This window comes from Lactuca serriola, chromosome 9, assembly GCF_051521515.1.
Source record: "Lactuca serriola cultivar US96UC23 chromosome 9, Lser_US96UC23_V15, whole genome shotgun sequence".
Classification (NCBI taxonomy): Eukaryota; Viridiplantae; Streptophyta; class Magnoliopsida; order Asterales; family Asteraceae; genus Lactuca; species Lactuca serriola.
Window position 1 is genome coordinate 77,940,907 of NC_136416.1, and position 25,574 is coordinate 77,966,480.

General features: G+C 35.2%; 4 protein-coding genes across 6 annotated transcripts; 1 reads left to right on the plus strand and 3 right to left on the minus strand.

Moving 5' to 3' along the window:
- Nucleotides 1–1,589: 1,589 nt before the first annotated feature.
- On the plus strand, nt 1,590–2,930 carry LOC145074976 (uncharacterized). 2 transcript variants are annotated; one of them, XM_079021285.1, is made up of 4 exons: nt 1,590–1,931; nt 2,019–2,133; nt 2,203–2,442; nt 2,508–2,930. In XM_079021285.1, the coding sequence occupies exons 1-4, from the start codon at nt 1,777–1,779 to the stop codon at nt 2,793–2,795; spliced, it is 798 nt and encodes a 265-aa protein (XP_078877411.1). In that variant the 5' UTR covers nt 1,590–1,776; the 3' UTR covers nt 2,796–2,930. The 2 variants fall into 2 exon arrangements, with proteins under 2 accessions (XP_078877411.1, XP_078877410.1); XM_079021284.1 differs by having other exon boundaries at nt 1,595–2,133.
- On the minus strand, nt 2,888–5,218 carry LOC145074977 (syntaxin-61-like). The gene is made up of 7 exons (XM_079021286.1): nt 5,079–5,218; nt 4,258–4,374; nt 4,031–4,144; nt 3,837–3,950; nt 3,578–3,768; nt 3,343–3,499; nt 2,888–3,143 (listed from the first exon to the last, which is right to left on the minus strand). Exons 2-7 carry the CDS (start codon nt 4,309–4,311, stop codon nt 3,033–3,035), a joined length of 741 nt encoding a protein of 246 aa, XP_078877412.1. The 5' UTR covers nt 4,312–4,374; nt 5,079–5,218; the 3' UTR covers nt 2,888–3,032.
- A 3,413-nt stretch (nt 5,219–8,631) lies between these two features.
- LOC145076744 (uncharacterized) lies at nt 8,632–10,356 on the minus strand. Its single transcript, XM_079022540.1, has 2 exons — nt 10,144–10,356; nt 8,632–9,695 (listed from the first exon to the last, which is right to left on the minus strand). Exon 2 carries the CDS (start codon nt 9,654–9,656, stop codon nt 8,793–8,795), a length of 864 nt encoding a protein of 287 aa, XP_078878666.1. The 5' UTR covers nt 9,657–9,695; nt 10,144–10,356; the 3' UTR covers nt 8,632–8,792.
- Nucleotides 10,357–13,387: 3,031 nt separating this feature from the next.
- Nucleotides 13,388–17,312, minus strand: LOC145072415 (spermine synthase-like). Of its 2 annotated transcripts, none has more exons than XM_079018834.1 (11): nt 17,156–17,312; nt 16,186–16,358; nt 15,996–16,040; nt 15,842–15,918; nt 15,634–15,756; nt 15,335–15,439; nt 15,178–15,250; nt 15,030–15,101; nt 14,493–14,688; nt 14,265–14,394; nt 13,388–13,650 (listed from the first exon to the last, which is right to left on the minus strand). In XM_079018834.1, the coding sequence occupies exons 2-11, from the start codon at nt 16,334–16,336 to the stop codon at nt 13,591–13,593; spliced, it is 1,032 nt and encodes a 343-aa protein (XP_078874960.1). In that variant the 5' UTR covers nt 16,337–16,358; nt 17,156–17,312; the 3' UTR covers nt 13,388–13,590. The 2 variants fall into 2 exon arrangements, with proteins under 2 accessions (XP_078874960.1, XP_078874961.1); XM_079018835.1 differs by having other exon boundaries at nt 16,186–16,343; nt 17,156–17,287.
- Nucleotides 17,313–25,574: the final 8,262 nt, after the last annotated feature.

Genomic DNA, 25,574 nt, shown 5'->3' on the forward strand with positions numbered 1-25,574 from the left:
AAGCCTTTCCCCATAACAAATCTGAAAAATGCTCCGATCTAAAACCCTCGAACCAGAAGACATTTTCCGGTAAAGGCAACAAAGGAGGAAGGGGTAGTACTCTAGAGAAAGTGAAGGCAAGGAGTTCGTCTGGAGGTTTCTATTGGAGTTAAGTTTAGATGGGTCGGTTTTCCGGTTAATCTTGGTGATGATGGTGGTTTTCCGGACCCTAGCTGGATCTGCCCACCTGTCCAAATCTAACATTCATCTTCTCCGACGATCATACCAGCAGAAGATGGAGACAAATAGATAGAAAAATTTTGGCGTCGCCTTCATCGGAGTTCGACGAACTCCAACTATATGGTGTAGACTTATCGGTCCAGATAGGAACTGAGATTCATCAGGTTAACGAAATGAAAGATGTGGAGTGAGGTTGGGGGAGATGGAGGTGGTTGGCGACAAATGATGGTGGTGGCGGATGGTGATTGCAGGCGGAGATGGAGTTGTTCTTCATATTTTAATCATTTTATGTATGTGTTCTTTGATAGTATTGTGTATGTATATGTGTTTTGGAAAAGAGATAGAAAGAAAAGGTAGTAGGCACCGGGAGAGAGAGAGAGAGAGAGAGAGAGAGAGAGAGAGAGAGAGAGAGAGAGAGAGAGAGAGAGAGAGAGAGAGAGAGAGAGAGAGAGAGAGAGAGAGAGAGGCCCTTTTTAATTTCAAATTAACAAAATATTATAAATAAATAAATAAATAAAAACAAATGGCATTTTCATCTTTTCACACACACTTAACAAAATTTGTTAACAAAGTTTGTTATAAGGACCATTTGTGTGCAATGTTTGCTCCATAGATACCATTTGAGAGAAAAAAAAAAGTTTCGTAACGATTATTTTAAGAAAAAAAACAAAACCTTGAGGACCAATCGTGTAATTTGTTCAAAAAAATAATTAGGTTTCCTACTCTAATAAAGAAGTAAGAAAAAGTAAGAATAAACCAACTTATTAAGAATTTTTTGTATTTAAATATGAAAATTTTTATAATCTTTACGTATCCAAACACTAAAATGTGCTTATTATCAATGTCAAACCATTATAAACTCATAGTTTAAACAAGCAATCACAAACACCCGCTAGATAGGTACGTGGTAGAGTATCGGGTGCATGTATTGGTATTAACAATCATGATATGAAAAGATGTACCAAAACATCCCCCATAGACTTGAATAATCCATTAACCAAATAATGGCTATTGATCCACTTATATTCTAATTAACATGTACAAAATTATGCGTTAAATTATTTAGATATAAGCTTTTTTTGGACTGCTATATTTGGACGTCTCACATTTAGTTTATAAGTTGTCTATTTTACCGATCTCATTTCTACGTGATACGGTTAACTTGGCTGCGCATTTTGTCGAACAGTTTATGGGCAGTATCAGGTTGGCCGTCTTCTCTGACCATTTTCGCCAAGATTATGCCCGTTTTCCTGCCATAAATTCTTACCAAGTTGTCGAACAAGACTTTCGAGTCCCATTTCCACCGGTGACGTCTCCATGGGTAGGTGGGGTCAAACCCAAATAGTTCAGGGATCAATTCTGAAAATTGAGTCCACTACGTGTCAGATACTGTCACTTGATTAAAAAACTCCAAACCTCCATGCAGGCCGCCACGTACCCCTACTCATAACTCACCAGTCGCCACCTCCCTCTCTACGTGATACAAGTCTACAGCTGCAACCAATCGCTCTGGTAGCAGAACTCGATTCAGTTTCTCTCTTTCAATTCAGTCGAAAAATGGTGAAGCTGGCGACGGCGCGTGAGTGCAGAATGTACGGGCCGCGGTTGAGCCGGAACAGAGCGGAGTATATGAACGCCGGAGTTTACGTGTTCTCAGCGATTGTATTGATATGTGGATTCGCTGGGCTGCTTTTGAGGCAACCAATATTAGGGTCAGTTTTACTGATGATAGGATTAACATGTATAATAGTGGTGAACGTACACGATCTAATCGCACATCTCGCCGGAATCGATTACAGAATCGGACTAATGGAACTCGATATTCAACTTCCGTTGGTGGAGATCGCCGTACCGGTGGTTCAGACCTTGGGAGCGATTCTCTTCTTTTTAGCCCTTCTTTTTCTCCTCATCCAAGTAAGATAAATCATAAATAATATCAACTTACACAATAATCACAAAGTAATTACACTTTTTAATTGTTAGGAGGATAAAGGAGAGGATCACGCGATGAACATGATTATCGCCGGAGCTGTGTTATGGGTGATTGGTTCGATCCTAAATTCATGCCAGATCTACGAGAGAGCCGACGGACATGTCCAAATCCTGCAACAAAGTGTCCAGATCCCGTTTTTAACCGGAAGCTTCTTGTTCATGGTGGCCGCCATTCTTAACAGCCGTGAGCATGAGCAAGCCGGAATGTTACGTCATGGTCTGGTTCTACTGGTACGTGTTGCAGAACTTCGCCGGAAATGATGGCTGGTGGCTGACTTTTTTTTTTTTTTTTGCAGACAAGGACGTGGATATGGATGGGTACGTTCGCAAGTTTTTTGTTGTTGATTGGTGGATTAGCGAATGTGGTTAAAGTGTTCAAGATGCTTCAGATGGATAGATTAAGGTTGGAGAAATTAAGAGGTGGAGCACAAGAACGACTTATGAGAATACGTGAAGGGCAAACGCCGTTTCTTACAGAAGAACGGAGAAAGTGGCCAAGGGCGATGGAAGCCACCACAGAACCACCGGAAGCGCCTCCAGTTCCTACAACTCCGTACAAGGACGTTCTTGTCGGTAACTCCTGAGCATTAATTCTTCCCTTTCTGTCTTTAGCTTCGTTTAGCTTCGTTTTAATTATGCATTTTTTTTTGTACGTCTTTCACATATAAACAGAGTATTAAGTACCTAAAAACGACTGTTATAATAATGTCTCAAAATTTGCTCAAGTTTACAGTGTGTTGTTTATTGTCAAAAGTCAAAACTGAAAATTTTCTATTATAAAAAAATAGAATCATAGCTAGGCAAATGACTTGTAGTAACCTCTAGGTGAAAAAAACCAACACAAACAAAACAATAAACAGAATGATCAAGAACAAGATCATCATCATCTGTCCCTTCGCACTAGCCTTCTTCATCACTACCGCCACTTTTTTCTGCAAAGAATAGAAGAATGTAAACCAAAATAGAATGACAAGGACAGTTACGTCTTTTTCATTTTACATAAACCAATACAAGCTGTTATGTCATGTCATGCATACTGTCTGTATAATTCTTGTATACAGACACAGTACAGCCTGTTATGTCATGTCTTGTGGATACTGGAGTCTGGATAGGACATGAGATGAGACTAACCTGGACAAAATCAAGACGATTGGATGTACTATCCATCTCGGAACCCAATTCTTCTAGAAGTTTCTCCTGTGCATGGAGTTCATCGTGTATGGTAAGCCCAACAGATCCAATTCTTTGGACGCTTTCACTTAACTCATCCAGCTCTTCATCTTGTTGCCTAAACTCACCAATTAATAACATACAATAGAAATCGTTCATATATAAATAATAATAATAATAAATACACATTATCCACCTGACTAAAAGCATTTGTCTATCGGATTCTGAAGAAATGAAATCATCATGATCTTTAGCAATATAATGGCTAGCTCTGTCTTGCTGACGTGGACTTGGCAGGCTCATTAGTTCTTGACGCATCCCACTGAATGTGGAAGAGCTACTGCCATTCAAGTCTGTTCCCATCACTGATTTCTTAACACTCACCACCTGAATCAAATCAATTGTGTGAATTTTAATATTTATATAAAAAAATTAAAGAAAAAAAAAGAATTTACTTGAGTCCTAGCAGTTCTTGTCCATTTAAATCTTCTTTCAAGTTCGGGTTGATCGATTCCATATTTAGCAGGGTCTCTAGCTGCTACAGAAATAGCTTTCTCCAATTCATCCACCTTCCTATCAGCAAAATAGATTTTCAGCCTACATTCTTAAATCTTTAATGGAATGACAAATTCTATGTTCAGATGCATACCTGCCATTCAATACTCTCACAATTGGAAAGGAGTTCTTTTATTAGTCGGGTTTGGGCCCCACTGGCTACAGGGGTGTGTTCCCATTGATGAAAAGTAGCTTGTAAGGTATCAATCTGTGAAATATTTCATCAAGGTTTCTATATAAATCAATATAACTTTGCAACAAAGAGCATAACTTGATTCATCATAAATTGCAGCAAAATGAAAGCTTGAAAAACTGACTTACAGACTCCTGGATTTCTTCCTTCACAATGTAAAATGGATCTTGAGCAGAAGACATATTGATGATATAATGAGATAGGAAATTTTATTTTTGAACTGAGGATATAATCATCTCCAAGATCTGAAAAAAGTAATGAGAGGTTTCAGAAATTAAATGTGTATTCAAGTATAATGCCAAGCATCTGCAGCTGTTCAAACTCTTGTTTGGAATTTAAGATGTCGTATTCATGATTTCTTACAGCATCAGGTAAATACGACTATGATCAAATTGTCATTTCGTGGTGCATTTTCATATGAATTGCATAATGATGATGTTAAATGGCCAGGCTTTCTTATTGGAAGTCATATTTTACATCATTTTTCTACATTTTTTGTCATCCACTTTGGGGGTTTCATATATATCTATCGAAGATCAAGCTAATGAACACGACATCACGTTGTTGAATGTTGAAGGACCTAATCGAATAAGACCAACTATCGTCTTTCTAGTGTTAATCTAACTCCATTGATGGTCAAATGCTAACAATAAGCATGATTTCTCCTCTATATCCGTCGATGTCGTTACCAAATTTAGTTGTGAAACCCAATCAAGCAGGGGATGAACGTAAACGCGACAATAGGAACAGAGAATTCCACTGAGATCTAATGTTAATTATGAAATATTGGTTGTCTATAATACAATCGAGTACACGAACAGATTAGATCAGAAATCCAAATTGAATTGTAAATGCAAGCCAATCACACATGCAATCATCAAAATCAACGAAGACAATGGATGAAAGGACGGATATGTAAGAGATTTTGCGAATGTTATGGAAAACTCACCAGATTTATAACGATGGCGTATCTCCTCTTTACGAACCCTAGATCGGCCCTTGGATATGCCTCTGATCCTTCGGAATCACGTAACTGTTGTTAATCACCGTCGAAGCACCGAGTGCGTGTTCGCCGTGATGTAAATGGAATGAAAAGTTATATTGCAAATACATCCTTCAACTATGAAACAAGTTCCAATTGTACCCAAAAAAAATTGTTGAACGGCAAAGATGTATGCCATATTTTCATTTTTTTAGAATTTAAAATGAAAAAACATCATATCGTCCCTGTGGATTTTCAAAATCTGAAGTTTAGTCCCCGTGGTTTAAAAACGTCATAGATGGTCCATATGCTTTCAAAACTTTTGACGATTGGTCTTTATTGCTAACTCCATTAAGTTTTATCTGTTAACTAAATGACATTTTCGTCATTTCACTATCATAATGACCATTTATGATGTTTTTCGTATTTTTTTATGAAAAAAAAAGAAAATAAATAAATATAATTATTTAATTTATAAAAGTTCTCTCTCTCTCTCTCTCTCTCTCTCTCTCTCTCTCTCTCTCTCTCTCTCTCTCTCTCTCTCTCTCTCTCTCTCTCTCAGAGATGCCATTAACCAAATCTTACCCCCACTTTTCCTTCGATAATCCTTAAACCTTCCATGGAAATATGATTTTAATCCTACTGCATAAGAGAACCATCAAAAACTCTTCTCAATCCTGGCATCACATACTAGATAACAATCTTCTTCATTTCTCAGTGGATCTCTCTCGATGGATCCTTTATGAAACATCAACGTTGTTAGGTCACCATCGAAGAACACAAAATCTGCCAAACCCAATCACTCTATCCCTCCTATTGAATCGTAGAGTCCCATCGCTAAATCCGGTGTTCTAGTATGGATCTCGTCTACCTTGTGCCATTATCACGTTTTTTTGACCTTCAATTGGTTTTCTTGGGATTAAGAAAAATCATATATCTTTTAGTTTCGTTTTCTTGCAAAGCTCATAGATTCAAATGGAATTATTAAGAGAAATCATAGATTCATATGGCATTATTTGTATCTAGCAAAACTCAGATTTTTTAGTTTCGTTTTCTAGGGATTAATTTTCATTTGCTTCTTCAAATCGTAGCTCGTACTCCTCCACCGGATCAATCCCATAAGATCTCTCTTGTAGATCTTTGAAAAACAATTCTTGGGGAGGACCCATTTGGGAAAAACACGTTCTATCATCCGCCAAGATCTGTTCCAGTACTGGATTCAGATCTGGCGATGATGAAGTTGAGGCTTATGAGGTTTTCAGGTCCAACGATGGAGAGAGGGACATGTTTCAGATGACATTGGAGATAGAGATCAACAAGTTGGGGATGGAGGTGGAAGATGGTGGAACCCTCTTGGAAGACGGTGGAGATAGAGATCAACAACTTGTGGAAACCCTTCGGCTTCGAATCTGGATGGTGGGGTTGTGCTGGAGCTCGATTCTGATTAAGACTATGGTGGTGCGGTTGTTAAATCGGTGATGTCGTTAAGGTTGTGTTGCAGGTTTTAGAACAGATGAAGGATTTAAAGAAATCAATATGGGTTTGTTCTTCAAACTTAATGGCGTTCCAGAGAGAGAGAGAGAAAGAGAGAGAGAGAGAGAGACCTTTTATTTAATTAGTTTCTTTTTTTTTTAAATAAAAAAAGCATCATAAATGGTCCCTGTGGTAGTGAAATCAGTGTTGTAAAACTCGCCGAGTTGGTCAATTACTCATCCGAGTACTCGCTACTCCCCCCCTTGTCGATGCGAGTTACATAATCCCGAGTACTCCCCGATTGGCCCCTTACGAACTGAGTAGTGTTGTGAAATTCGGTTAAATCGGTGATTAATATGTATAATATACTTAATGATTTATTATTTAACACACACATGTGATTAATACTACATATATATATCTTAAATTTTCAGTAATTATTCACAAAGTGAGACCATTATGTGTTTTTCACTTTTGTGTATTCACATGTATCCAATTTTGTTATATATTTCAATCAACTTATGATTTTATCTTATGATTTTGACATATATAACTTCCCTAAAAATAATTTTACACAAATTTCCAAATCCAAGTACTCTCCGAGTACTCGCTACTCAGTAGTCGGCCGAACAGGTACCGAGTGACGAGTTCTACAACCTTGAGTGAAATGACGAAAATGTCCTTCAATTAACGGACAAAACTTGACGGGGTTAGTAATAAGGACCAATCGTCAAAAATTTTGAAAGCATAAGGACCATCTATGACGTTTTTAAACCACGGGGACTAAACTTCAGATTTTAGGAATCCACAGGACCATTTATGATGTTTTTTCATTTAAAATTATATTAAATTACATATGTGGCTCTGAAATTTATAGGTGTAGTTAGGGTTGTTAATCGGGTCAACCCGATCGGGTTTCGGGTTAAACGGGTCGGGTTAGTCGAGTTTTTTATAAAAATAATTTCACCCGGAACCCAACCCTATTAAGGTACGGGTTATCTGGGTTCGGGTTATTCGGGTTTTGGGTTTATAGGGTCGGGTTATTCAGGTTAATCGGGTTACAATGTAAGACATAAATATTGTGCCATATTTATAATAAGGTTTATTTTCAGAAGGTTAAATTAGGATGTGTTAAATCCAAATGACTTTGAGTACATATGGTTTATTTTTCTTGTTTGTACTATACAAGTAAAAAGCTTTATGCATTTGATTTGAGGTTGTGTATTTTTTATTTTAGGCCACCTAAACTACTATTGCATATTATTTTACTATGCTACATATTAATTTCCAATTGTACAAAGCAATATTTTGTTCTACAATTGTGTTGCATCTTATTTTCCTCTTTTTTATGCCACATAATGTACAAAAATAGAAAATGTGAGGTGAAATAAAATACATAAATATTGTAGTATATCTTTATTCGGGTTAATCGGGTTAACCCGAAACCCGGCTTTTATAAAAAAAAATCAACCTTAAGCCAGACCCTAACTATAGTTCGGGTTTGTCGGGTTAACCCGAATAACCCGATTAAGAATTTTGACCCTATAAAACCCGACCCTAAATGTCTTAATCGGGTTAGGATCGGGTCGGGTTAATCGGGTTCGGGTTTTTTGACACCCCTAGGTGTAGTCCAACTTTAAAAAAGTTGATTAGTTGCATTTTTGTGGTTTCTAAATCTTGCACGAATGAGCCTTCAAAGTTCAAAACAAACACTTTGGCACTTAAATTTTTAAATATGATTATATTGCCTTTCGACTGGATCAATTACTCTTTCAAATTCATATGTAAGTTACGTCAACTTGGCAAACAAGACAAGTTACTGTTTTATAGTATTTGGAAGACAATGAATGAGTAATACCTCATTCTTTATGTTTTTTAAGTACTATGGTTTTAGAAGATTTTAATGTTGGAACTATGCTCATTGTCACAACATATTAGTGACACGGTAGTTACATGGGTCTCTATGAGTTACATATTTAGCTTAAGATTGTATAGCAAAATATTAATTAAAAGGAATTAATTTATTGTTTATTGAAGTGCTGATAAATAATTAATAAGTTGATTTATTATATAAAGGGGCAAATCTCAAAAGGATTAATAAAGGAAATTGTTCTCCATAAACTATACTTTATGCAAAATTTCTTTTAATACTATTTACACCATTATCAGAAAAAGTAGTTCTAATCTTTGTTGTCTGCATTCCATTCTCTAATTTTCTCCAAATCTCACCTCCACTTTTCTCCTTTTCAAAGGTGGCTGACCATAAAAAACTCCACCTTCTCTTCTCAACATGTCATCAGGCACCTTCAATCCTGATGAAGAGCCCCAGTGGATGCCTGATGCCCCCATTCTTCTCCCGGAATTACACATTCCATGATCACCGGAATTCTGATTCCATTGATAAGCATACTGGTAACCTGGTTTTGGAATATTCATTGGTGTTGCCATTTCCACAGCATGAAAAGGCTTGCGACAATTGGGACAAATAAGTGTATGATTCACAAACACCTTTAGATACTCGTAATGCATCTTGCATCCATGGCAAATAGTCCAAAAACTATCTAATTTAGAAGTAGAAACAAAACCCCTATAATTCTGATTTTTCAGTCTTGTTGTTCTTCTTGTTGTTGTTCTGTTTACATGAATATGAACTCCATTGACACCAGAAGATTGTGATGAATTCCTCCTTTGGTTATATGCTAATCTTTTAGTCTTATCGGACAACAAACTCCATGCTTCTGAAGCTATCTTGAATGCACCATCTGCACCTACTGATTTGTTTTTATCAGGATGGAGTATGAGGACAAGTTTCCTGTATTGTTTCTTGATTGTTTCATCATCATCAGATGGCTTTACATCAAGAACCTTATACCAATCTGACTCTCCGTTTATTTTGTTCTCAGAGGAGATGTAGACATCAAGGGTGATTAGCATATGAGATATACCATCAAGTAATGGATTTAGGGTTTGAGCTTTTAAAGTGAATTTCTTGGCACCTGTGTAATCTTTATCAGCAAACTTCTTTTCTGCAATTGTTTTGGCCCTCGTAGCTTCATCTCTATTGCACTCCATGAGCTTCAATGGTGTATTTTGTGTTTCTTCACTCGTTATCTGCATGGTTTACCATCATTAATCACTAACTTTCAGAATCATGAATCTCATTGGGTTTAATAGCATATTATTGTTCTAAATTTCCACAAGCAAACAATGATCAGAGGAAGAGGATTGCAATTAGGTTTGTACGTTCTCTAACGATAATGTTTAAATTTTCGAATGAAGCAATTGAGAAGAATTCCATGACACCATCGATTATTATCCAAATTAAATTTGGCGGAATTACCAAAACCGCTAAGTAACATAACAAGCGATCACAACGAAATTGAAATTCTAAGAAATCATAAAAACTGGTGATTAATTCAAAGAAGTCGACCTAATGAAGATAAAGAAGTAGTTAACTGACGGCATTCAGCATCAAAATCGAAAATTGAGATTGATAACGAAACCCTAGAATTCTGAATAACATGATTACGTTCATAAAAAAAGAGAAGGCGGTACTTACCGGTTAAAACGGGACTGATTGATGAAGAAATTCAAATCGCTATAAGATTTGATATTGTTTGGATTTTTCCGATTTCACAATCAAATCGAAAAGTAGACCATATTGTGATCAAAACCCATAAGATTATCATTTTCATCTATAAACCCTATGACGCTAGTTCGCCGAAGGGCGATAAATAGGGATAATTAAGAGAAGATAAAGTTCACCCATCTTCATTTTTTATTCACCCATCCTCATTTTTTATTCTACGGGGAGTAAATAGTATTTCGATCTCCAAATTTATTCCATATTTTACTTTATTTTTTATCTCAAAAATATATTTTTGGAATATTTTATTTTTATAACTTATATATATTATAAATACATCCTTATATTAATTAAGCTCTATATTTATGATTAATTAATATAAATTAATATACAATATGATATTATAAATATTAAATATTGTATTTAAATTATAATTAGTAGATAAAATAAACTAGAAATATATAAAATAAAAATAAGAAGGATTAAAATTGACAACCAAACTTCACCTTCATTTTTTGAGATATGAATAGTATTCTCCCATATATAGAGAAATACTATTCATATCTCCAAAAATGGAGATGGAAATGAGGTAGGGTTGGAGAAAAATGAGAGAAGAAATGAAGTATGGGGTGAGTTAGAGATGCCCTAATATTCTTATTTATCCACTAAAATAATAATAGTATTTGAGAATATACGAGATTTATTCGGAATATAATAAAGTACTATTTAAGTCTAGACGACATTGAGGAAAAAAAACTTACTATTTAGTCATTTAAGTTGTCATTGAATTTTTATTTTTATCCCCATTTCCTTTTTATGAACTTTTAAATTGTTACCATTTTGTGATTTACCAAATGATAATCACACATGAAGATGAGAAGAGCTTCAATGGATTTTTTTTAGGGTTTTAGTTTAAATCCCGATTTTTTGGGGTTTCAGTCCCCTGATTGTTTTTTGGTTTTATGGTCCTTTTTGCCATATTTATATGTGGATTTGGTCCTGCTAAACTTAAAATAACAAATATGCTCTTTTAATTTGTTTTCCTTATTTTCTTTAAAAACTTACCTTTTATTTTAATATTAATGTAATAATAAATAAAGTGGGACTCTCTCTCTCTCTCTCTCTCTCAACACCCTAGAACATCTTCATAATCTCAAGAACATATTCATGAACGTAAGAATATCTTCCACAACTACCACCCTTTGACCACCGTCTGCCACCATGTAACGACTGTCACTTGATGTAATAATTATTTAATATTTCTTAATTATTTGTTGGGCTAGGTGTTAATAGAAGGTCTTTTTGAATAGACCATTAGTGAGTGGGCCGAAGTTTTGGGCCACCCATAAGATGTACATTGGGCGTAGCCTTTGTGTACACGGGGCGTAGAGAAACATTATGCATGGATTCTTTCTATGGATATATGATAAAAGAAACAAACTACTCATGAAGGTAAGACAATCTAAAAATTGTTTATACGAAATTGCTTTGGATAAAATCGGAGCACAATGTTTACTTAATGAAGTTGAGCAAGTTCAGGAAGAAAAATTAGGTCCAGAAAATAGGGGAGTACATGTATCACCGTTAGTGTTGGAAACTAAGGACATCATTAATGCCTCTACAACAGTATGGCATCCTAATGTTAAAGCTGATAAAGATGAAGCGAATCTCAAGAATGGATCCTCTATTGATCCTCTTATGTTGTCGATGAAGAACAATGACATTGTTCAGAATCTAAATAATCATCTTAACAAAATCACATGTGAAGACGAACAAGTTGTTGAGAACACTGAAGTGTATGATGCTAATAAGATCATAAATGTGGCAGATGTGATAAATGCAGATGATTGGCTCCCTACTGCTAGTCGAAGCACTCACAGGAGGTTTTTAAAGAGGAAAGTAGGCGCATGAGATGTATGAGCCAGCATCTGAAGAGGATGTTCAAAACAATGCAAATTGGCATACCCAAAAATGAAAAATATGTTCCTGATACTAAATGCACAGATATGATCTCTGAGAATTTAGAAGAAATGAACAATGATGATGAAGAAAGAAAGCTTAGTGATAAGAACAATGAAGATGATGATGGTCGTTTGACAATTTTGAAACAAAAGGCTATGAAGAAGAAGAAGCGGAGGAGAAAAAAGATAAAAACATCACAAAGTGAATGGTGGCCTAGAGAAGTTTGATAGCGAGGAGGAGTATGATCATTTTGAAGGTGAAGATGGTGACCATTTCTGAATTAAGGAGGAGAATGTTGGGTTAATTCAGAAACGGGGACGATTTTGGTCCCACGGGTATTTTGGGAAAACTTTCCTAATTTAAGGTTTTGAGTTAGTTTAGTATAAATAGGGTATGGTTGTGTGGCGTTTTTAATTAAGTTTTTTAAGTCTTTTCAATAATAAAACTAGGAGACCAAGTAATTTTCCCAGATTTCTTTCCTCCCCTGTTTCGTTCATGCTTTGTTAATCTTATGCGCAACTAAGCTCTGTCTCATAAAGGAATCAAGTGAATTGATCCCTGTTAAAGTGTTAAAGTCCTACTGTGATTTCTTTTACTTGTTTGTGTGGCGTATTCATAGAATCAAGTGAATTGATTCACACCCTATTTTGTCATGTTCACTTCTTCCTCCCTGTTATGTTCTGTTTTTCTTATGCAATAAGGTTGCATCAAATATCATTAGGTAGATATCTAACACTCTCTAGGTCAATGTAATTGTAAATCTTTTAACTCAAACATCACCATTTCGGGAATGAAACCCAATCTGGACAATCAATTTTTTTTTTTTTTTTTTTTTTGAAATTAGGTTGATTTAAAAATAACTAAATAATAGCATACCAAGGCATTGTTTTGATCTAATTGTTGATTCTTTAAATGTTTGAAGGCCAGAAGTCGAGGCTTGGAAGTGGATATAGAAGGTTAGCGGAGGAGAGGGACTCATCGATGAAGCAACGATGATGATGCATGGTCTTTCCCTTTGGTCCCAACCCCAAACATACCCTTTCACCATTGATTTAGGTTTGTATGTTGGTACGTGTCCCCTCTCCTAGTCTCCTAAACTATGATCTTTGTTTTTACCTTGTGATCTTGGGAATATGGCGGATTACCACAACTAAACAGTTGCATTTCAACTTTTTTTAATTAACTTAAATATCAATATGCTTTAATAACAAGTTTATATGTTTTATATAAGTGTTTACAAGTCTAACAATACAAATTTCACAGAAATCAACAACAACCACGTATTTCCTTATAAACATGTTATTTTCATTTTATGGTATGACAATATCATACGATATATTCATCTTATATTTTCAGTATTAATTTCATCTTAAGATTGGTACACCATAACTTAACAATGAAACAGCATCAACAATCTACATCCATCCAATACCAAGAGCTTATTAATTATTCAGTTCTTCAAAGACTACTCACTTGTTTCCTCACAAATGATGGCAATGCAAAGGCTGCTCTATGTATCTGTTAAAAAACAACATAAATACTCTACAAATAAATAATCACCATATAAATTTGGAAAAATATCACAAACGTCGTTATATTTTCAAGATTTTATTCAAAAGGATAATGCTTTATTTTTTAATCTTTATGTTTCAAAAATTTATCGATTTGGACCTTTTTTTAACATGAAATAACAAAAATAACGTTAGGTCTTGAACTAAATGTATAAAAAGAAATATATAATTTTTTGTATCGGAAGTTTTGAACTAATTTGGGTTTATTATCAATTGGATACGACTTTTATACAGTACCCTAAAATTATGGCTTCTATTCAAGCAAAAATTGTTGATAGTGACTGTCATAAAAAACAAACCCTCCTGAATAAAAAAGGCACCCTTAAAAATAACTAAATTGAATAAAATGTAAGATACCAATGGCTAAACTACAAAATTTTAAAAATGTTCATGCGTTTACCAACTTTTTGAATAAAAGGTTAACATTTAAAAATATAATAGTTTTTTGAAATTAACCATGTAATTGTAAATGTTCAAGAAACAATCATTAGGCTTAGTTTAACGCACATAAACCAGTATATCTTTTGAGCTTATTGCAATTTAGCTTATCATTTGGTATACCTGAGAGTTATAAAATCTTGGTTCTCCATCATGGTGGATTGTTCCCTTTAGCTTCTCAATCGGGTTCACCGGGTTTTTAAAATCTACAAAAGGACCCTCAGTCGAACACAAAATAAACCCAATAACACCGCTGCATAATAATAACAACACAAACAAAAATGATGAATTAATTAAAATTTTAGGATGTTTAATTAATTAATTCTAACAATTTTCAAAATTAATTTCCACCTAGGATACGTGGGGACGCTTGCCCAAGCATAATGAACAGAGCCTTTAAATACTTCACGACACGTGGAAATCATGTCTTGAATAAGATGAGTGTGCAGCCACATACTTTCTGCCATGTTACAAAGCACCCCACCGGGGCGTAGTGCACTCGCAAGCATCTCAAAGAAAGGCTTTTCTACTAGCTCTGTAGCGGGACCTACATCAAAGACATATGTATATAGTTAATTTCATTCACTTGTTTCTTATCGCATCCTATTTTTATTTTTTAATGTGTATACTTTTTAAAAATATCGTGTGCTCATAGGAAACAGGGGAAATTGCTAAAGAAAATGATATTTTGAGAGATTAATATTTTACTTTTCCGATTAAACCATATAATTTTTTTAATTATATCATCTTTCATGGGTAATTTTTCAAATTTACCATTGTTGTCTATTATATCATGTCAAAATGGTTAGACTAGAGAACTGTCTGAATGTTTTTATGGTTAAATTGAAAATTTGTTTTAAATTTTTATCGTTAAATTTGAAAACATACCTACAGGATCCGATGAATCGACAATAATTGCATCGTACTTTCCTTTTGGGACATACTTGATGAACTCAAGAGCTGTTAAAAATTTAAAAAAAGATTTAGAATAATAATAGCAAAATACTTTACTACAAAAGATATAAATTTCTTCTACCATCTCCAACATGGAGATGAACACGAGGATCCTCGAAGCCAATAGCTAAGTCGGGGAAGAACTTCTTACTAACCTAGAAATAGGAAATTACATAATTACCCTCCATAATATATAACAAGAATACAAATAAATAAATATATGTATTCACATCACATACATCTATAACCATCTGATCTATCTCACATATATCGATAAGTTGTACTGAGTTGTGACGAGCAACTTCCCTAAGAACTCCACCATCACCACCACCCACAACCAAAACCTGTATGGTTATATATATATATATATATATATATATATATATATATATATATATATATATATATATATATATATATATATATATATATATATATATATATATATATATATTACACAAGGGCATAAAAGTCAAATTGTTGTAAATAAAGAGCAGTGTGATGTGATGAATTATTTATTAGTTTGAAGAAAAGTTACATTTTTGGGTGATTTGATGGAACAAAGGGGAAGATGTGTTATCATTTCCTGATAGGCAAACTCGTCTCTTTCCGTTAGTTGAAGGATGCCATCAAGAACAAGCACTTTTCCATATGTTGACGACTAAAAATTAATTAAAAAATAATAATTTCAGTATATGTGTTTACGATTTATAAAAATGAAAAATTAATTATATATAACGTTATACCTCAAAAACTAAGACGTCTTGATACTTTGATTTTTCTTTGAATAGAATCTCTTTTACTTCTAAGGAATGTGCTTCTCCTGAAAGTGGAAATTATACTTCTTGTTTCTTTTATGGAAAAAATAAGGAAAACATGGAATTAGAATTTATAAAATACCTGGCCACAAGGGGCTGTTGAAGTACATTGTTTTGCCATCTTTATCTGGAATTAGTAACATAGCGATGGTCAAAATATGTCAACAATCAAAAGGTAATAGTATTACACTATTACATGATCATTATGATAATTGAAAAAAATGAATATATTAATATAAATATGAATAGAAAGAAATGAAGAAGTTAATCACCAGATGAAGTTTGATTGCCGGAGAACCATCCGGAATCAACCGTTGGATGACATCTGGCTTCAAAGTCGGCCTTGGTGGAAAAAGCTCGGGCTTTTAAGCAACAAGGAGGAATAGTAGTCACGCCTGTGTTGTTATTCTCATTCAGAGTCATGATTTTCCTGTTTGGAATACAACTATTAAAAAAAAACTTTTGGTTACTTTTGGAATGAAATTAAGAACAATCAAAATATAGTTAAATAAATTTATAGTTATAATAATGATTAATGAATATATATATATATATATATATATATATATATATATATATATATATATATATATATATATATATAAAACTCTTCAATGGTAGAATGAAAAGGACCATCGAAATATAATAACATAAAAAGGGTTATAAATCATGGCTAGAAAAAAGGCAACAACCAACATGATCTTCACACCACATACTTCATTCTGCCATTATTAAGCTATGTGTCCAAATTTTAGAATCCAAAACTTAACTTCTATAATTATATTCCCTCATTTCCACAAAACTCTTCCGATGTTTACAAAATGCAAGCGATAGTAATTGATATACTTGATTAAATTTACAAGATCGAGTATTAACGCAATAAGATCAACCACATGTAATTAATAGTCTGATTAATCCAAAATAAAATACAATTAAAATAAAAAATTGAGCAGGAATCATAAATACAGCTATGGATTAAAAAAGTGGGCGGGAAAACCATTAATATTTGGGAATTTACTGAAATTCCAACTACCACGATAAGAACAAGAAATATCTCATCAATTGATACGTAAACATAAACATAAGCATATGCATTGGATCACAAAAACTAATTAATAGGTAGAAAACGCATAGAAATCAATCAATTCAACAGAAAACTACGATGAATCATGATCATGATTCATGGAAAATACAACGTAAGTTAGGAGTTAATTAAGTTATCATCGAGTACTGAGTACATACAAATTTAGACTTGCTTTGAAGGCGAGAAATAGAATCAATTAATCGAAGTCGCGTCTGTCTTTCTGCTAGCTGAATTTGGATTTTAACTTCTTTTTTTCCTTGTTTTGAAGAGTCGATGGATGCAAATGGCGAATGGTAGCATACGTATATATATATTATGTTGTTCATACGAAAATGTTGTGAAATGACGGATGTGTCCTTGGAGGAAAAATGTGAAAGGCTTAATAAGGGTCTAGCACGTTTCACGTGGGAACCAATCCCTCGCTATTTAAATGTTTTATTTATTTTATATTTAAGTTCCATCCCACTGTCAGTGTCCCCAATGAAAAAATTGACTTGATGTATAAGTACAACAACATGAAAATAATAATAATAATAATAATAATAATAATAATAATAATAATAATAATAAATAAATGTACATGATACATTTTAAGTTTAACTTTTTTTGTTTGATTGGCTTGTAAAACCACATGCTATTTATCAATTTTATCCAGTCTTATTATCTAAAAACATGCATTAGTTTATTTGTAATAGCATGTGTTGTTAAATTCTTAAATTAGATTATCTATACTAGATTATTAAATTGTTTGTATTTGTTTATTAGACTAAGATTTAATTATACATCTGGTCTTTGAGTTTGTTTTCTTTTTGTTGGGATATTGTTAAATTAATCGTTATAAACAAAAACGTGATCTTTAATCAAAATAATTAATTTTATGGATTTTTATAAAATAACTATTTTCTTTGTAACAACAAAGATTCAAGAGTTGGCATTTCTATATTTTTTTTTTGTTAGCAGCTAAATATTGTAAATGCAATTTTATACTCAAGGGTCTTTAAATGTTTAAACCAACACCATAATAAAATGAGAGTCATCCCAACATAACAACTTTTTGTTAGGACAAAAATTCATGTTTTACATAACTATATAACTCTTTAAAGCATAAATCGTTAAAAATGACAATTATATATATATATATATATATATATATATATATATATATATATATATATATATATATATATATATAGGGTTAGGTTCATTTGAGACCACTTATATTTTGTGAGACCGTGAGAAGCATTTGTTTATTTTTTTTTATTTTTTTTATTTTTTTTTAGTTAATTCATGTTCCGAAAATAATATTTAAAAAAAGAATTTTTTGATTTTTCCATTTATTTTGCATTTTAAAATTATTTTTAGAATATGTACAGTGTAATATTCTATTTAGAATATTTCACGTATTTTTCAAAAAAAATAGAATTTTTTTTTATTTTTTTTTATTTTTTTTAGTTAATTCAAGTTTCGAAAATAATATTTAAAAAAAGAATTTTTAGATTTTTCCATTTATTTTGCATTTTAAAATTATTTTTTAGAATATGTCAGTGAAATATTCTATTTAGAATATTTCACGTATTTTTCAAAAAAAAAACGGATTTTTTTTTATTTTTTTTATTTTTTTTATATTTTTTTAGTATTTTTTTTAGTTAATTCAAGTTCCGAAAATAACATTTAAAAAAAGAATTTTTGGATTTTTCCATTTATTTTGCATTTTAAAATTATTTTTAGATTTGGTCTCACGGTCTCACAAAATTAAAATGGTCTCAAATGAACCTGAACCTATATATATATATATATATATATATATATATATATATATATATATATATATATATATATATATATATATATATATATATATATATATATATATATATATATATATATATATATATATTCTCCGGATCAACTTCCCATAATAAAATAAACTACTAAACTCTCACATACTATTTTATTCTCATCTACCATTTAATTATCACAACAACACATCTAATTAGGTCCATATTCACAATCTATCTAAATCAATTTATATCCTAATATAATTCACATTAAAATCCATTAAGTCTTTCTCTGAAAATGTCTTCCGACTAGTCGAAATCCATTCACAATGTTAGTTGTCCTTCAAGCTTTAACAATGAACTAAGGTCTTGGGGCATCCTTGAATATATGAGGAAGATGGTAGAAAGAAAATAAGCAGAGTACTCATGGTCACGAAGAAAGAAATTCAAGCCATTTAGTGTTGGATAAAGAAAGTTGAGCGTGTTTTGTAGAGCATGAGTTTTGACAAACGTATGAGAAAATTGATGAACAAAAGCATAGGTTGATAAAAAAAAAAAAAAAAAAAAAAAAAAAAAAAAAAAAAAATCTTGTATGACTCCAAAATTTTAATGTATAAAAAAATGATTTTATGTTTTTATGTTTTGTGGTCATTTCTACTAACGATTATTTATATTATGGTCATTTATGTTTTGTTTATTATTGTAACGTCCCCGTTTTCAAAGGCGTTTTTTTTTTCATTTTTTATTTATTAAAATATATCAGAGTGTGATTGCATTGTGCGGAAACATGTTGCGAATGCGTGTGCGTACAGTCGAACTTTGCCTTTCTTACGAACCAATGAAGTGTCTGAAAAACATTTGTAACAACTAGATAAACATTAGGCTTATTAATGTCACACCCCGAAACCGATGGCGGAAACGTTCCAGGGCGGAGGACGTCATGTATAGTATCACAACCAATGAATAATAGCAATCATAACAACACAACCATTACAGTGAATACTTAGGTAAAAACGTTTACATCTGTTTTGAAACTTAGTTTGAATTACATCCAATAGTTTTGCATTGTAAAAACTTAAAAACTTGTAATGCTTCAGTTCCTCGAAAATCCAGCAAGTACCTGTCTACTGATTTCCTGAGAATACAAACAGTTTGAAAAATATCAGCATAAAGCTGGTGATTGCATAAGCAGTATTTTGTAATGAAAACTTGTTGCTGAGCGAGCCAAAATGATTATGTAGTTTCAAGAAAATCCGATATTTTCTTTAGTGAAAAACGTAGTGTGATCGATTTCGTATACAACCATGAATGTTCGTTTCTGAAAATCGTAGAGATATGCAAAATACTACTTCATGTGACTAGCTAAAGCTAATCATGAAGTATACGTATTTAAATGTAAAACCGTAGCATAAATGATTCGGTTTTGAAATCCCTGGCTCGGCCAATATGCATAGTGTGTTTAGTTCTATTTGGTATAAGTACAGGTTGGTAAACTATCAGTGATTTATACATAATGTGAGTCGTATAACCATGCTTGATATGACTAGAGACCTTTCCAACGTTCTTTAGGCGTTGACGTTAAACGACATTTGTACATCTTAGGCGTGCCCGCCAAACTGTAGCTAACAGTCCAGATGTGGGATTGTCAGTCCCGAATAGATTTATTCACAAACCTCACGCTCTCCCTCCAGGAGACTCTGGTTATACAGTGGTAGGATTTATCCTGTACACCTAAGGGTACAGTAATGAAGTAGCGCCTCATAGTATCGTACAATCTAGTTTACAAGTAAAGCAGTAGCGTTCTGCCGTAATGGAAATCCGAGCGTATACCACGTATAATGATAAATTACAGTTATGAAAAATCATGATAAAATAATGATATAAACTGTAAATAGTTTCTGTTCCAGTGCATATGTTTAGTAGAGAAAGTTTTCATGCTTGATAAGTTCTTAGAGAAATTCCCAACTATACCGATTATAGTTTGTATGAATAATGAAGCGAATATCGAATCCGTAAAAACTATGCAATTTTCGTGAAAACGTCCCTTATGCTCGACATAGTACAAAAGGGAAATAAAGTATGGAATTTTGCATAAGTTTTATGTATATTCCTGAAAACATTTATGTTTAGCTTATAAGAAAAACATTCATGTTTAGCTTGTATTTCCCCCCCCCCCCCCCCCCCCCGAAAACCTTAAAAATACGGAAAAATGTAGGGGTATGAACTCACTGTGGTTGCGTGGAGTTGTTGACTGAAAAAAAGATTCTTGAGTTGTTGCACGCGACACTTAACGAAATCCTATTTTCAAATAAATATGTATATGTATCTAAATTAGCGATTTCGATGAATAAAGTGTCGGAAAACACTTGAATTTGCTTGAGGAATGTTACCGAGACTTGTTTGAATCGAAGGAATGGGTTTTCAGCCAAAAGTACCACCAAAAGTTGTTTACGGCCGTGAACAAGAGTTTACGGTTTCTGAAGATTGCCGAGTTTACGGTTTCTGAAGATTGCCGAGTTTACGGCCGTAAACTCAAGAACTGAGTTTACGGTCTTTGAAGGTTGGACCGTAAACTCGGAAGAATGATGTTTGGATGCTGATTTCAACGATCTGAGTGTTTCCAGACGTTCCAAAGGGCTCCAAACGTGGTTTTCTCGATGTTTTCCGGAGTTTAAATGCGATTTTGTGAGTTTACGGTTGATGAATCTTAGAGAGAAGAGTAGAGAATACGGCCAGAAAAACGTCCCAATGAAGTCGGAGGCATCCTATTTATAGGGTGAAAGTGGGGGCCACTCATCACTGACCGTAAACAAGGTTTATGGTCGTAAACCAGTTTACGATCGTAATCCCCTTTAGACCACAAATGTTGATTTTCGAGATTTTCAGGTTCATGCGCGATTTTTGGTTCCGACTCGTAATTAATTTAATTAAATATAACTAGATTATTTTAATAAACCAAAGAGTTTGACGGAAAAGTTAACAAATTTGAATTTTTATTAACGGAATCGCGTAACGGAAACGGGATAAGTTTCGGGTTGTTACATCATCCCCCCGTTAGAGGGAATTTCGTCCCGAAATTCGAACCTAGAATACAAATCATGGATTAGGAAAGAGATGTGGATACTTCTGTTTCATCTGATATTTGCGCTCCCACTTGAATTCAGGCCCCCGCTTGGCATTCCAACGAACCTTCATTATAGGGATGCGACTTTGTTTCGTTCGTTTGACTTCCCGATCCATGATTTCAACAGGTTCTTCCACGAAGTTGAGGTTCTCGTTGATTTCAATCTCGTTGAGAGGAATCACAAGTGTCTCATCGGACATACACTTCCTTAGGTTCGATACGTGGAAAACAGGATGAATGTTGCTGAGTTCTCGCGGTAACTGAAGCTTGTATGCTACGGGACCGATCCTAGCAAGGATCTCGAATGGTCCGATGTACCTTGGGTTTAGCTTTCCACGCTTTCCGAAGCGTATCATGCCTTTCCAGAGTGGGACCTTCAGAAGGACACGGTCACCAACCTGGAATTCTAAGGGTTTACGTCTCTTATCAGCGTAGCTCTTTTGTCTATCTCGAGAGGCTTTCAGTCATTCCCGGATTTGTACAATCCTCTTAGTTGTCTCTCGGATGATTTCAGGACTGATGAGAGTACTGTCGGGGATTTGACCCCTGGCTAGCTGCGTGTCGCCCACCTCAGCCCAACACAGAGGGGATCTGCACTTACGGCCATAGAGGGCTTCAAACGGCGCAACCTTGATGCTGGTATGGTAGCTGTTGTTGTAGGAAAATTCAACCAAAGGAAGATGAGTGTCCCATGACGCGCCGAAGTCAATGACGCAGGCTCTCAACATATCTTCCAAGGTCTGAATTGTTCTCTCACTCTGTCCATCAGTTTGCGGATGATAAGCCATGCTCATATCCAATTTAGTTCCAAGAGCCTTCTGCAAAGACTGCCAGAACCTCGATGTAAACCTGTTGTCTCGATCGGAGATAATGGATGCAGGTACACCATGAAGGCGAACTATTTCTTGAAGGTAGATCCGTGTGATTCTCTCCATCTTGAAGCTTTCTTTGATTGGTAGGAAGTGGGCGGACTTCGTCAACCGATCGACAATTACCCAGATGGCATCGTACCCACTCGGAGACCTAGGTAACTTGGTGATAAAATCCATGGTTATCCTTTCCCACTTCCACTCAGGTATTTCTGGCTGTTGAAGTAAACCTGAGGGTTTTTGATATTCAACTTTCACCCCGGCACAAGTCAGGCACTTGCCCACGAAGGTAGCAATCTCTGCTTTCATGTTGGGCCACCAATAGAGTTGTTTGAGATCCAGGTACATCTTATCCGAACCTGGGTGAACGGAGTATTTAGTCTTGTGCGCCTCATTCATGACAACCTCTCTTTAACCGCCGAACTTTGGGGTCCAGATTCGGTTCATGAAATAGTACACTCCATCTTCTTTGACCTCCAAGTTCTTGTCCATTCCCCGCAAGGCTTCCCCTGTCACGTTCTCAGGTTTTAAGGCTTCTAGCTGAGCCTCTCTAATCTGCGCGGACAGGTGGGAATGGATGGTCATTGTTAGTGCCTTCACCTTACGCCCTGAATACTCCTTTCGACTGAGGGCGTCTGCCACCACATTGGCCTTGCCGGGATGGTAGCGAATTTCGCACTCGTAGTCACTGAGTAGCTCGACCCATCGTCACTGTCTCATGTTTAACTCCTTCTGATTAAAGATGTGCTGTAAGCTCTTATGGTCGGTGAAAATAGTGCACTTGGTTCCATAGAGATAGTGTCTCCAGATCTGTAACGCAAAGACCACTGCTCCCAACTCCAAATAATGAGTTGTGTAATTGACCTCATGTGTTTTTAACTGCCTCGAGGCACATGCGATAACCTTTCCTCGTTGCATGAGCACACAGCCTAGGCCCTGATTGGATGCATCGCAGTAGACCACGAAGTCTTCCGTCCCTTCGGGCAGGGACAAGATAGGTGCGCTGCACAGGGCCTGCTTTAATGTTTGAAACACAATGTCTTGCTTGACTCCCCAACTGAAGGTTACACCCTTTTGTGTCAGGGTAGTTAAAGGCTTAGCAATTCTGGAGAAGTTTAGGATGAACCTGCGATAATAGCCCGCGAGACCCAAGAATTACCGGATTTCTGTGGGTGTCTTTGGTGCAGACCAGTTCTCAATCTCTTTGATCTTGGAAGGGTCCACGTGTATGCCTTCTTTGCTAATCACATGACCAAGGAAATTCACCCTCCTGATCCATAACTCACATTTCGAAAATTTTGCGTATAGCTTTTCCGCCCTTAATGTTTCCAACACTTGCCTCAAGTGTTGTTTATGATCATATTCACTCCGCGAATAGACAAGTATATCGTCGATGAACACAAACACGAACTTGTCTAAGAAAGGGTGCCACACCCGATTCATTAGGTCCATGAATGTTGCTGGTGCGTTAGTCAGACCAAATGGCATTACTACAAACTCGTAGTGTCCATAGCGATTTCGGAATGTTGTCTTGGGCACATCATTCTTGTGAACTCGCAACTGATGGTACCCTGATCTTAAATCGATCTTTGACAAAATAACTGGCTCCCTGAAATTGGTCGAAGAGATCATCGATTTTGGGTAAAGGATATCGGTTTTTGATGGTCAACTTATTCAACTCTCGGTAGTCAATGCACATCTGAAAGGATCCATACTTCTTTTTCACAAATAAGATCGGAGCTCCCCAGGGTAAGGAACTCGGCCTTATGAATCCTTTGTTGATCAACTCATTGAGATGACTGGATAATTCTTGCATTTTTGCTGGCACTAAACGGTAGGGAGATTTAGCTACAGGAGTAGCTCCGGGGATCAGGTTGATACGAAACTCAACTTGATGTTCGGGAGGGATTCCTGGGAGATCTTCAGGGAAGACATCAGGAAAGTTATAGACTTCGGGGATGCTCTCGAGGTCTCTAACTTTTTGTATTTCATTGACAACATGAGCTAGGAATGCATGACATTCCTTCCGCAGATACTTCTGAGCTTTGATGCACGAAATGATACAGAGGTTCGAACTGAGCTTATCACCATAAATCATAAGGGTTTCGCCAGAAGGAAGATTGAGACGGATAGCCTTCTCGAAGCAAAGAATATCAGCATGATTGGAGCTTAACCAGTCCATGCCGATAATGACGTCGAAGCTCTTGATGGACACAAGCATAAGATCGATAGGAAAAGAATAATTGTCTAGAGTAAGAGTGCAACCTATGAATATGTCGTTAGTGCTCTCCTTCTTTCCGTTATCCATCTCGACGGTAAATGTTTTGGTTAGAGGTTGGGATTTACATTTGATTAGGTGTTTAAATGAATGACTAACAAAACTCCTCTCCGCACCAGAATCGAAGAGAATGCATGTATAAGAGTTGTCAAGGAGGAACGTACCCGTAACAATAGTAGGATCAGCAACTGCTTCTTTCTGGTCATAGCCAAAACTCTCCATGTATTGCCAGCAGTTGTTGGCTTGGGGCAGTTTCTCTTGTAGTGCCCAGCCTCTCGACATCCATAACAAGTCTGACCAGCGCCCGCTCCCGGGGCCTGGTTGGTTGGTTGAGCCGGTGTCTTGCAGTATCGAGATGTGTGTCCCTTCTTCCCACAGTTGTTGCAGATCAACTCATGGCAGGGCCCGTGATGATGGAAGTTACACTTGGTACACAAAGGTAGTTTTCCAGCATAACCACCTGTAGGGGATTGGGTGGTTGGAGCGGCAGTAGGAGCAGCAGCAGGAGCAGTAGCAGCATGAACTGCT

Excerpts from the sequence above, each read along its gene's own strand:
- LOC145074976 (XM_079021284.1), top strand. The coding sequence starts at position 1,777 with ATGGTGAAGCTGGCGACGGCGCGTGAGTGCAGAATGTACGGGCCGCGG. Across the intron at positions 2,134-2,202 it reads TTCTTTTTCTCCTCATCCAA|GAGGATAAAGGAGAGGATCA; the intron begins GTAAGATAAATC and ends TTTAATTGTTAG. Across the intron at positions 2,443-2,507 it reads GTCATGGTCTGGTTCTACTG|ACAAGGACGTGGATATGGAT; the intron begins GTACGTGTTGCA and ends TTTTTTTTGCAG.
- LOC145074977 (XM_079021286.1), bottom strand. The coding sequence starts at position 4,311 with ATGTCTTCTGCTCAAGATCCATTTTACATTGTGAAGGAAGAAATCCAG. Across the intron at positions 3,769-3,836 it reads CAAGAACTGCTAGGACTCAA|GTGGTGAGTGTTAAGAAATC; the intron begins GTAAATTCTTTT and ends GATTTGATTCAG. Across the intron at positions 3,144-3,342 it reads ATCGTCTTGATTTTGTCCAG|AAAAAAGTGGCGGTAGTGAT; the intron begins GTTAGTCTCATC and ends TATTCTTTGCAG.
- LOC145076744 (XM_079022540.1), bottom strand. The coding sequence starts at position 9,656 with ATGGAGTGCAATAGAGATGAAGCTACGAGGGCCAAAACAATTGCAGAA.
- LOC145072415 (XM_079018834.1), bottom strand. The coding sequence starts at position 16,336 with ATGACTCTGAATGAGAATAACAACACAGGCGTGACTACTATTCCTCCT. Across the intron at positions 15,251-15,334 it reads TAGATCAGATGGTTATAGAT|GTTAGTAAGAAGTTCTTCCC; the intron begins GTATGTGATGTG and ends TCCTATTTCTAG. Across the intron at positions 14,395-14,492 it reads AGCGTCCCCACGTATCCTAG|CGGTGTTATTGGGTTTATTT; the intron begins GTGGAAATTAAT and ends ATTATTATGCAG.